General features: G+C 43.1%; 1 protein-coding gene across 9 annotated transcripts in view; it reads left to right on the top strand.

Annotated features, from left to right (window-relative positions):
• The first annotated feature begins 9,395 nt into the window (after positions 1 to 9,395).
• CCDC174 (coiled-coil domain containing 174) overlaps positions 9,396 to 13,154 on the top strand; it is a 29,862-nt gene continuing 26,103 nt past the window's right edge. For all 9 annotated transcript variants that reach the window (XR_003257087.1, XR_003257086.1, XR_003257091.1 and 6 more), the window contains exons 1-4: positions 9,396 to 9,498; positions 10,986 to 11,090; positions 12,005 to 12,105; positions 12,970 to 13,028. Coding sequence is in view for 1 of the 9 variants with exons in the window: in XM_026088004.1 (XP_025943789.1) it covers positions 9,457 to 9,498; positions 10,986 to 11,090; positions 12,005 to 12,105; positions 12,970 to 13,028 (307 nt within the window). In the remaining 8 variants the exon portion in view is untranslated. The remainder of the gene's footprint in view (positions 9,499 to 10,985; positions 11,091 to 12,004; positions 12,106 to 12,969; positions 13,029 to 13,154) is intronic.

Raw genomic sequence — 13,154 nt, 5'->3', positions numbered from 1 at the left:
TAACTGCTCTATATTTCACTTTGATTTCCTGACTGATAAATGTTTCTGCATGGTGAAGTATCTGCAAGCTGTCCCTACAAAGACAAATTGCATCTTTCTTGGCTACCAGCTATGCAAGTAAAAACAAAACGGAAAAAAAAAGTTGCTTATCTGGGATTTGCCATTTCTCCTGGGAATAGCTTAATGTCTTAACATCCATGGAAGAAGTATGTACCAGAAGTCCTTTTATGCCATCTATTAACATGACAACAGGATCTCCCATGCTTAGAACTCAATTTACAACCACACTGGGAAGGGAAGGGAGCACAGGAGAGCATCCATCACAGGTGCTCAGGAACAGCCAACCTCAGGGTAGCAGCTGGCAGATTGGACTGTGCGACTTGTTTGGTCCTGCTGAGCCTGCTCTGTCCGGACCACATGAGCTAAATGAGCTTGTGAGGCGAGCTTAAGTTGTGCATCAATGGCAGATGGTTCAGGACATAAAAACAGGCTTGGACTCACCCCTTCATTCATGCTACGACAGTCTCAAGCTCCCTCCTAAGCTTTCATTAAATCAGAGCTGGCATTAAATACTCAACTGCCCCACCAAAATCCACTCTGAACTACTGCACTTGATAGCAAGCAGGGAATCACCATCCATCTTACAGTAAGGAACATCAGCATTTATATCTCATGAAGACAACTTTCAGCATTGCCACCAGATAAAATTCAATGTTTTCTTTTTATCTGGTCACTGACCAGAAGCAGTTAGAATAGTGAACAGGGCTCAGAAAGCAGTTCTACAGCTTTGTCAATATATCTAAAAAATCATATTACTATGACTATCTTGCTTCCTCATCCTTTTCAGTTCTGACCTGACTTCAGCTGTCAGTAACACAGCAATGACTACTGTCCATTTCAAAACCGAGAGGCAAGACAGTTGCAAATCATGTCAAGAGAGCGATTGTTAATCTTAATGGAAGTGCTACATATGTTTGCATGTACATTCAAAGAGGATGGGAAGAAAAAAAACAGAAAATAATGGCCATTTCCATGCTCTGATCTCTCCCAAACTAGCTGGCAAGGAAACAAGTACCATGGGCAAAAGTCAGAAATATAAAGCCCCCTTCACCTCTGGGTATTGTAGGCTCCCTCCTCCAATGTTTTATAAAATATTGGAATTTACATTCTACGTGGCTCTTTGGTATAGCTGAGGAGTTGCTTGGCACTCATCAAGGCTTTAATAAAGCAATCATTGGACTTTTGCCTGATGTAGTTATTCATTCTGAAATATTATTCTAGTTCTCTCACTCCACTTGTCTATATTTGACTAATGGCAGCAATGCCACAAACACTTCTAAGCTCTCTGTGGGCACAGACTCAGTCCATTTCTTTTCTCAGTCATTTCTAGAACAATATCTATAATCACACTCTAAGCTTTCTTTTGTGATACATATAGCAACACTTTGGTGCTTTCTGGGCTTCTATTTTAAGTAGATTTGGTATCAGGAGGCCTTTCCTGGATGCTGGAGCCCTGCTCAACAACAGGCCAGGGATCACTCAAGCAAAAGTGCAGATTTCCTCAGGACATGTCTCGACCAGCCTGCAAAGGTAACAATCCTTTTGGAGGATTCCTTACCTATTTATTCTTAACCTTATCCCTAGCAAGGCTATCGTCAGCCTTGAGTTTGAAAGGGTGACAGCTGTTACACCCATGCTAGTTAAGGTACTTGTCTAAATTTAATTTCGCAGAGCCCGCTAATGTGTAAGTTGTAACCTTTCAGTCCCTGCTAACCCATGCAGAATTTGAACGGGCTGCCTGAAATCGAAGGTCAGCTCTTCTTGCAATTCTGGGGTTTCTGCTTGTCCTACTTCAAGTAACTTTACATGTACGACACCATGGAGGAAGCAGGGAGGAAACCTATTTACTCCTCAAATGTTGGAGCAATGACAAGGAACTGCAGGGGAGAGACACTCACTGATGTACGGTAACTTATGCCAAGTGCTCGCAGCACCACTGAGGTACGAACTCTGCGGCTGTAAGAACAAACAGTCTTTTACTGCCATCTACCGCGTTGAGAGCGATCCAGTTACTAGCGGGAACGATTAACCTCCATGACATTGCTGCAGAGGGAAGCTAGGAATGAACCAATGCCCATTGAAAGCTGTTTCTTCCGTAGCCCTGCCAATCTCTCTCTGCCTGGGGCAGGTTTTGCTATACGGCCCTTTGAGTCGCGCGCCTCCTCCGACATGCGTGATGCTCAACTACGTTGTCTGGAAAGCCAATCTTCTCAGCAACACACTTCCTCCACTTCGTGTTTTGGGTCTGGGCAACGCAGGGGATGGCAGATGATGAAAGAGCACTTTATTTTCAGTAATTAGAGATGTACCTGCAGTGAAGATGGAAGCCCAAACTAGATCAAGGTTTTGAGCCACAGTGGAAAAAAGTCCTACAGTTCTAAAATGCATCTGATGGCAGCTTTTCACCACCAGAGTATCAGAGAAGGAATATATACAAGATAATGGTATGAAGGGTTTTTTTAATTAATCAGTCATAGCTGCCACTTAGTCTTCTATGCAGACATATGGTGGATGACTGCTAGGTAACCAATGACCATATGCTAGAGAACCTCCATACTGAATATGCTGATTTAAATCTCTCCAGTGCATCAAAGTAAAAATGATCATATGCCAGAGAAATGTCATGCCCAAGTACGCAGCTTTCATCATTCCTCTGCATGAGAAATCTCATCATATGTGGAGCCACGGTCTGCTTAATTATGCCAGCCCATCTTCTGCTCAGCATCAAGAACTAGACCCTCCACAACCAGAAAGGGTTATGTCTCCACATCTGTGTCTCAAATTGCAGTTCAAGTATTGCTGATAGCTAACAGGATAAAGATTTTTTTTATATACTTTTTTTTTTTTAATGTTGACACATGCTTTGGCATTTCTAGCCTGAGAAGACAAATTAGAAACCTCAGGCTAGTTTTCCATGGTTCCCAGAAAGAAAGACACGCTGCTTTGCACTGAACTGAAATCCCACTCAGATCACATTTTAATGACACCAGCATGAATTCAAGATATGTTTAAAAAACACCAGCAGCAATTCAACGATATTGCACTAGGACAAGTAAATGCAAATTATCCCTCCTTCCCCAAAGTAGTTTAATAATGTGCTAGAGGACTCAGATTCTTGCCACCATGTCAGGAAACCTGACTATGCTGCCATGAGCCTGCAGGTTTAAAATAATTCAACTCAAACAGTGGGATATAAACAGAATCATTTCACAGGCAGTGAAGGTGATATAAATACAGCTCACAACATCACCCTGACACTAAATGAACGTAAATAACAGGTTTAAACTCGGAGTTAGAAAGCAGCTTCTTTGGAAAGTTACATCTGCAATGAGCATGTGTCTATCTTCTTGACACAATCAATAGCCCAGTGATTTCTTCAAGAGAAAAAAACTGGAGCATGAAGTAGGTACATGAGCTTTAAAGTTCCCAACCATTATGCTCTGATAGCTGCCTTTTACCAGAAGCATACAACTTTATCACTGCAAAAGCTATATCTGCTAGGCCAGGTTCAGATTATAGACAGTGCTTTAAGCAGAACAGGCATGAATTCACTAACAGCATCCTCACTGAGAAGATCTGGACCGGTACTCTGGAAGGGCAATCGATTTCAAGGAGAAAATATGCTTCCTAAGGGGAAGCTAAACTGTGGTTGTTCTTTTCTTTTTTCTTTTCTTTTCCTTTTCTCTTTTCTCTTCTTTTAATAACCAATAGCCACATGTTTTTGGACAGATACTGGGGTTTCAGCAATGTCATGAGGAGATAGAAAAAGGAGCATCGAGCCTACGCTCTTCCCATAAGTCTCTCTAGATTACAGTCTCCCCCTCTGCTGTAATATTCCCTCTGGCCTTACCTCTGTCCTGCATTCACTGCAGACAAAGAGCAAGGCTCTTCCTCCAGCCTGGCATCCCAGTCCAAGAGAAAGAAATGCAAGTTCGCAGGGTCTTGAAGGGGCTTGCGGATATGCAGCTGGAATAGAAAATCCAGCTTCTTTATAAGGCTACACCTTAGCATAGAGGCAACTCCATCCGCGCTTGCAAAGACAGGAAACCTCCACTTCATGTGAAAGCCTGACTGTGAACCATCCAGGCTGCATTTTGCTGCAGGGATGGAGCAACTTCGCATGTCCACAGCAAAAGAAACAGATGGTGAGGGAAGAAGAGAGGACGGACGAATGGGTAAATCTCAAGGAGCTGAACAGTTCCTTAAGGGGCAGGCTTGCCTTTTATGCCAGCTACGCAGAAGCTACAGACAACAAAAGATTCACAACACAGTGCACATATTCTAATAGCTTATGGTTCCTGTGCAGGGGATGAAAATATTCCCTCCCCTCACCACCGCCATTTAACTGATAAGCCAAATAGTTTTCTTTGCAACTTCCTCGCTTTTTACATCTCCAGTTCAGAAAATGTATGTATTTATACCTCTTGCTACAGGAAAACATTGAGAAATATGCTTATTTTTTCATTGGTACTCAAATTTTTCTTATGTCAGTCAGAGTTAAGAACATGCACACATACTCCCCGAAGGAGGAAGGGTTATTATGCCCATTTTCATCAAGGCTTGCTAAAATGCATATTAAAAAATGGCTATCAGTAACAGTTTTCTAAGTAAATTCCAGTTATGTTAACTACGTCCCTCCTACAGATTCTGACATAAAATGGCATTAAGCCTACTTCTGATCTAAGTTGTTGCATGCTTTTAGGGAATTCTTACTTTTCAGCTGTATTTCTGAGAGAAATAACACTGTATACACAAATAGTACATAAAAGCCACTCCCTCTCTTACAACACATGCCAAGAGAGGAGAGAGGAGGATGCTGTTTATCCATCACACAATTTCGAGTCCATTATAAAACGGTACATAAAATGCAGGTTCTCGCAGAACAGCACGAAGCTGCTTAAGATCTCATTTCAGTTTCGCACTAACAAGTTGTTAGCAGATTTGTCTTCTGCGCCCACTTTGCAGTTTACAAACAGAACCAAGCTAGCACAACAGCGTTCTGGCACTGCATCTTCCAGCCCAAGCAGCAAAGGACCGGAGAGCCACGTGTGTACCAGGAACACTAGAAACACTATTGTTACGCACCACTTCTGGTTTTGACTTGATCACAGAAAAAAAGCGTTTATTACAAGCATTTATTCAAGTTACAATGGTTTTCTCCTGACCTTCACAGCTAATTACATATCTAGAATATGGTTTAATTTTTATTTGCTAGTCTTTCTCCAAAAGATTTTTCCATAGTGCCTATCTCTGCACCAACTATATTTTTGGCCAGCAAGGGGGGACTTTTTGTTTTTGCTGCAGCAATTCCCAATACTTCTGTAAATTTAAAACTAGAATACAAAATCCTAGTTTAAGTTTCAGGTATCTTTACAGAAATATACAGATCTGAATAAAGAAAGAAGATATGCTGGGGACTCTGTCTTGGGAAGAGACGTAATCCTTGCTGTGAAGGAAAGATAAGCACTTTTGGATCATTCATGTCACAAGAACTAGTCTGCAAACAGCTTTGCTTGTGCCACAATTTATTTGTAGCCTCACATATTAAGTCTCCTCTTTAAAAAGCTCAGACTCTGTGTGCTATTGATAGGATAGAGAATTAAACTGTAGAAAGTGAGAAAATTCTTGCCTTGTGTTAAAGGGATACTTGTTGACATAGCACAAATCAGCCATGGTATGATAACTTCTGAGTTACAAAGTACCTAAAAGACACAAGAAAATGTCTGTTCCCTCACAGAAAGAGAATTACTCCATCCTCAGAGAGACATGGATATATACCTTACATCAAGAGGCTATGAAACTGTTACATGATGACACAGCACCCCAACCCCAAGTCTTATTTCAAAATGTTCACCTGTTATTTGCCCACAGTTTTATTTCACCTTAAAGCCAAGATGCAGTAACTAAGATGAGTTTCGTTCTACCCTAAGGCCTTGCTGTTCTTACTGTCCATGAAAGAATCAGTCTCAGAACAGCAAATCCTCCAAACATCAACATAATTTGTTTTTGAACTCCTTTTCTAAATCCAGTTTTTGGAATGGAGTGGGAGGTAGGGGAAGTACACACACCCGAGCTTTGCATCTGATTCACTTGGAGTTCGTACAGCATTCCTCACCAAAGCCTCCAAGGTGCTGGAACTCCTCTGTTTCTTAAAAAAAAACTTAGAATAACCCACTGTGATCCCCATCTTCCTCAAAAATAACAAACAAGCTTTTTGTGTTGATGCAGCTTTGTGGAAGTAAACACAATTAGGCCTCTTATGCTAAAATGAGCGGCATACTAATGAGTTATTCCCTAGGAATTCAGGACTATCAGCAGTCTTAGATCAGACACGCTAGTTTATAAAGTCTTCACAAATTCCTGGTAAGAATTAAGCCTAACGCAGCTACACTGAATCTGTCTCATACACACAAAAAGACAGTTTCCCCCTTCCTCACCCTGTTTCCTCTAAATTAAGCAGATTTTGCTTCACAACCTAGTAGAAATGTTCTTATTGCAGCTCCCCCTCCTTCATTTACATGTTATTAATTGCCTGTGGGCAGGATTAAAAAAATATCCTAGAACAGACTTCCACAGGTTGAGGTTGACTTCAAGCCTTTTTGAGGGAACCACACGTGTGAAAACTCGTCAGGTCTTCGACTGCAAATATGAGAATACCGAACTGACATTTACAGAGTGCTTGAAAGCCATCTGCCTGGCTGCACGCTCCAGAGCACTGAATCACACACCTATAGCAGCACGACAGCGCACAGAGCAACCCCGCGGCTCCGGCGAGCGCGGCAAGCCCGTCTCTCTGGATACGCTTTCGTTACTGCCTGCTGGTCTTGCTAATGTTAATTGAGAAAGGGGATGTGAGCTAAAGGTTATCGCATAGCTTGAGACCATCAGTTATACAGCATCAAACAGTGACACTGATTGACTTGTTCCCGTCCAGGGATGCCTAGCCAGACCTTTGCAACACACAAAATGAAAAGTCTACTGTTGCAAGCGCAGAAGTGTCAGTTCTGCAATCCTTGCTCACAGCAACACTAAAGATCAATTCCTTTTTCCGTATCCTGCCAAGTAACTACCCAGTAGCACAACGCTGGTTATGCATGCCAACCTTAACCAGAAAGAAACATTTTAAGAGATGATACAGACACATCCAGGGCCTCATTCTGTCTCTGCAYGTTCCTGAAGTCTATCCAAGTAATATCTGTTACACAGAGGGCTGCTAAGATGATACTGAGCCATTACACAGACCAAGAATGCTAAGTCATTTATTTAATGCCAAGGCTACAAGGTGGTGTTTTACGCAACACCCAAACCAGGAAGACTGCTGCTCCAGGGTGGTTTGGACAGATAAATACAAAAAGAAAGTCCAGGAGGGACAGAGTAAGTCACTGACAAAGAAATGGGTTGGCAAATACAGTATGGAAAAGGAGAATAGGTGCTGCTAACATTACAAGAGAGGGTCAGTTTTCTTGTAAAGAGGAAAGAAACTGCTACTACGAATTGAAATTAAGATGGTGTGACAAGCAGAGTGTTAAGAAATGTGGGCAGGTCACAGGGGAAAAAGGCAGCAGCAAGTCCAGAGCATGCAGTAAAAAGCTGTAGATAGCCTTACAGGAGCTTAGAGTCAGTGCCGAGGGGTAAGAAATCCTGTAGAAAAAGGTCTGGTTTTAGGTATTTGCCTACACTCCTGAGTTCCTGAAATGCTTGATACCTACAACACTGGAAACACAGAAACGTGAGCAAGCGAATCCTGTCACCATAATGTAGAACATGAGTGACAGGGAGAAAAACCAATGTGTGCCAAGGGGGAACATGTCCTCACACGCKCCCCTGAAATAAAGATGGGAACTGCCAAGTCAGAACCAGCCCTGGGTTGGGTTTGGGCTGATTTCTCTCCTCGGTGTTGTCGCCAGGTGAGGTTTGAACAGACGCCTTAGTGCAGGATTTGTTGTAGGCAGCTTTAATTAGAACAGCACAGCTGTTTTCATTCCTTTGTCCTACTTTTCAGCAATGCTATTTCTCTTCTCCCATTGCAGATTAAAACAGTAAACCTCGTGGCCCTAATATGACCTGCAATTTTCTTTTCTCTTGTCTCCCATCATTTTCCTTTCTCCCTTCAATGAGCCAAAAGCAAGTCGGCTTTACTACGGCTACAAATTGCTCTTTCTGAACCGCACACTTCGTACTCCCCGGAATACAGGTGTAGCGTATTTAGCAGTGGAGTATCTGTGTCAGAGTGATTTGTAATTCCGCATCCATAAAGCACCTCAATGCGGCCTGACCCAGCTTCCCAAACACAAAAGCAATAAATTTCAAAAATCAAAAGCAGCGCATCTGAACCTTGTATCTGCCGTCACATCGCCAAGCAACAACATCCAAGCACCTTATATTCTTCCACTTTAATAAAGACAAGTGAAAGGCGGCTTCCTCTTGTAACTCCAGATAATTACCAACTTCTGAATCACACTGAATTAAAAGCCACCAGACAGCGCTTTTTCCCTCACGGCCATGATAAAGGCTGCAATGAGCTACCCAGGAGAAGCAAAATATTCAGTTTCCCCCCTGAGGTGAGAGAGCGGTCTCGGCCCCCGCGCTCCGCGTTACGCAGCGCAGCCGGGGGGGGCCCCAACCGCCCGGGGGGCCCCGCTCACCAGGCGCCGCTTCGCGGGGCCTCTCCCGCCGCGGCCGCCGGCGTCAGGGCGCGTCAGGGCGTCGCGCGCGCGCGCCCGCCCGAAGGGAAAGCACGGGCCGCCTTCCCACGCGCGGCTCAGCCTCTGGCTGAGGGGGCTTCGGCCGCCACCCAGCCGCGCGGGGCAGATGTGCGGCGTCGCCCAGCGCAGCTCTAAGGGGGGCAAGGACCGCCCGATAGGGGCCTGCTGCTGGCAGCGGTCTGCATCACCTGCTCCGGGCTGCGGGCGGCTGCGACAGTGGTGCCAGCAGGGCCATGCACCGCTGCACCAGTGCACCATTGCATCCTTCTACTATTTGCATCCATGCACCATTGCATCCTTCTACCATTTGCATCCGTGCACCCGTGCACCATTGCATCCTTCTACCATTTGCATCCGTGCACCCATGCACCAGTGCACCCCTCTACCATTTGCATCCTTGCACCCGTGCACCACTGCATTCTTCTACCATTTGCATCACTACACCCGTGCACGGCAGCGCGCGCACCCTGCAGCCGCGCGCGGCCCCTCAGCGCGGCCGCTCACCACGGCGCCCTCGCGCGGCGCCGCGGAGCCTCCCGCTCCCTCCTGCTTGACCTCCCCAACATGGCGCCGGGGAAAAGCCGCCTCAGCCGCCCTCACGGGCGCTGTCGCAATAAGCGCCGCACACCTTCGCCGCGCTTTACGGGAGTGCCGCAAAGGGCTGAGGCTGGGGCCGGTGGGGCCGGCCGCCATGGACCGGAGGAAGAAGCCGCTGGACGTGGCCGCCTCCTCGGTGCGTGAGTGAGCCGAGCCGGAGGGCGGGAGACCGGGAGGCCTCCTGGTCCCCCCCCTTCCCCCCCAGGCGGCGCGGGTGGTGTGGGGCGGCCAGGTGGGCCCCGCTGGCGGGCGGGCCGGCCTGGGGCTTGGCTGCCGCAGTCGTTCCCGGGACAGACGGACACCCCGGGGGGGGGGGGGTGGTAACTGCCGCTTCTTAGCCCGGGCCCGCTGAGGTGCGCAGCCCTGAACGCGAATACTGCTTCAAAAAGCTCTGCTTTGTGCTATAACGCTGTGTGCGGCAAGGTCTGAAATCGCCTTTTGCTTTCCTGAGGTGCCCGGGGGTCGGGCCGAGGTGGGTTTAGCCCCTTCTCCTCCTGACCGCTGGGCAGTTAGTCTGAGCCTGCCGGGGCGGGGTTYGCTGCCATCCTCGGTGCGGTGATAAAGTCTTGTGTTAGGGCATGAGAGGGAAATGGGAGTGTATTTCCTGATTTGTCCTGAAAAACAGGAGGGCCGTGTCATGGGAATTTAACCGCTGAACCTTAGGGCACGGCGAAGTGATGTTCTCCTGCTCTTCGGTGCTTAGCTGATGAGTGATTGCCACCAAACACTTCGTGTGTTTTTCCAAATAAACAGTTAATTTAAACTATTGGGTGTTGTATATGAAACATTTAACATTGAATTTTTGGATGATCGCTTGTAAGTGTTCATAGGAAAACCCTGGTTTTGCATCATTGTTACAGGCACACACACAAAAAAAGCTTCAGTCCTTGGGATAAATATTAATACCAAAGTCTCCCACTTTCTTGGTATAATATACATCCACGCAATTTGTCTTCTATAAGACTTGCAGGAAAAGTGACACAATAACCTCTTCCATACTAGATTTTTGAATATAAGACAATACCCCTGCTGAGTGATGTTTCTTAGTAACAGATAAGATGGGGATTGTCATAGACCAGAATGCCGCATCCATATTTAAAAAAATAAAAATACAAGAAAACCTAAGTGCTGTGGGAAAGTACATATATTTTATGGACACAAACTTTCATCATCTGGTTCTTTTCTGACACTGAATTTTATTCATTACCTAATTGTTAGAGGTTTCCTTTTCAAATTAAGCAGTGTAATTATTTCATTAGTCCTTCTCTATTTGTTTGCCTTTAAGAGGCTGGAAAAATCTGTGTGGGATTATGTCTGTCCTATTCCCATCCACCCCGGGTAGTAAACGATCAAGGATAACTTTGATTTTTCTTTTTTTTCAGTCCCTAATAATAAATTGCTTTCTGTGGTTTTTATGTATTTATTGCTGTAAACTTAAGAATGATATTCCTGTTCAGATCACTGCTTCTTAAATTCCTCATAAGAAATGCAATGAAATGCTCTTATAATTGTAAATGCCAGATTATTTTACCAGAAATACGCTTGTTGTTTTACTATAGTAACTGGTGTGTGTGTAAATAAAGTGTCTTGGTTATTTATTCATTTATTTTGCTGCTCATGTAGTTGGTAGACCTCAAAGCAGAACTCTTCCGAAAGCAAGAAGAATTCAAGAAAGAAAAGCTATTGAAAGATGCCGGCATCTCTGCAAAGCCCAAAACCTCTAATAAGGTAGAAATATTTTTCCATTGTTGCTTTTTTCATTCTTTCTCCTTAAACTAAGAAAGATTCAAATCATTTAAAAAAAAAAAAGTTTTCAGTACTGTGGGGTTTTTTCAAATGTAAAATCTTCGTGATGAGGAGGTCCTTTAAATTTCTGTCAACTCATTTCCAGATGGCATTCTGGTGCACAGCTGAAAACTCATCTCATGCTTATGCCCATCTAAAACATCTCTTAATCTCTAGTTCCTGGGGAGCCACAGCTTTTGTAACTAAAGGGAAAGGTGTTTCTTTTTCAGTATGCTCCAAGATTTTATGTTCTTCCAGAATCACTGAACTTCCTTGATAAATATTCTGCTATCTGTTCCTTTGTATTGTGGTGAATGATGATGAATACATAATTATCACTCACATTTTAATCTTTATTGCGTTTTGTCTTCTATTCATTCTATAGCTCTCCAGTAGACGAATAGAGTATCGCTGCCATGTTTGAAGAACATGCAGCTGTTTACCCTGTTATAATGTAAAYAGCCAAACTGATTATATGTTAGACCTGAAACTAAGAATAATAGAGAATATAAACTAATCATAACTTTGTTATTACTTTAGTAATGGGAAAGATAAATGTTAGTAACTTTTTTTTACTTTAACAATTTCTCCAGCATGGATTTTCCTCATTTCTGAGTGCTTTCTTGCTTCTCAGTCTGTCCTTAACTATCATATTGTAATGCAATATATGCAATTTTAGCACATACCTATTGCATTCTACAGTGCAGTAGAAACAGTTTCAAATCAAACATACATAAGATGTTATTTACCAGTCTTTCATGATTTATTTGCAAAGTTTGCAATATGCAGTTGAAATCTTTATCATTATTATTTTAATTTATTTTTATTTGTTGTTATTATAAAATTGTATCCCACAGAAGCCAAGCATCTGGAACAAACAAAATGCAGGAGTTGCAAATCGATCTGAGAAAGATGTTGAGCAGAAGACGGAAGAGGACCAAACATTAGAAAAATCAAGGTAATTCTTAGGCTATGTAAGAAATGAAGGCTTTGCAGAATATGTTTTTTAACATTTAGAAAAGCACGTAAAATGAGTTGTGAATGTATTGGGCCAGCAGTTCTCACTAGATCAACAGGTGAGATCAGCAACAATTCTGTGATCTTTACCAGTAGTGTGCAAATTGCATCCCAGCGGTCTCATGCTTTTCACTCTGGAGTGAAATATTGACCCTTACATTATCATAAATATCTAAATATGTCAGGTAACTGATTTTTGAAAGTAATCTTTGGAAGTAGAAGCTGGGGCAGAGGTAGCCACCTCAGAATGTAAAGAGTTTCCTGGACTTGATAGAAAATGGCTCACTTTTTTTTTTTTTCAAGGTAAATAGGATTTGACTCAGCCTCTAACTGGGTTAGTTGTACAACAAAATATACATTGAAAATATAAATTATAACCTATTTGCTGATTATCTGTAAGCAGCTCCTACTTCTGCCGTTCCAGAAGCTAGCTAAGGTTTTCTTCTTCAGTTTCTAAGAACAAGCATAACTCCATGTTATGTCTTTCATATTTTTTTCAGTTACATAGAAGTAGAATATTTGTGACTTCATGTTCCTGCCTACCTGACAAATTGCACTGAAGATGAAGTCTGTAACTTCATTAAAACTATTTTCAGTATCAGTTCTGGAACTGAATATATATGTGTCTTCAGAAATATCAGTTCGTGTTCAAAAGCATAGCTCAGCTTCTATTAAACATTTCAAGCTCTATTGGTACTTTCCTGTTCCATTTATCCAAGGATACATTGGTCATTTTGAACTGTTTGGAATTAGTGAGATTACAATGTTGTTGGTTTTTTGTTTTGTTTTTTTTCTCTCCTCTCAGGAAGAAACTAGAAGAGAAAGCAAAGCTATATGAGAAAATGACAAAAGGCGATTTTCCAGGTGAACAAAACTAGTCTAAAATGAGTGTGTGTGTGGTTTTGTTTTTGTTTTTAATAAATCTGCTTCTAAAGTTCACTCTAAAAATTAGCCTTCCTGGCTGTCTAGTAGTTGACAGCTGCTACACTA

Source organism: Apteryx rowi, unplaced genomic scaffold (assembly GCF_003343035.1).
Source record: "Apteryx rowi isolate R43461 unplaced genomic scaffold, aptRow1 scaffold_75, whole genome shotgun sequence".
Lineage (NCBI taxonomy): Eukaryota > Metazoa > Chordata > Aves > Apterygiformes > Apterygidae > Apteryx > Apteryx rowi.
This window is presented reverse-complemented; position numbering and strand designations above follow the sequence as displayed.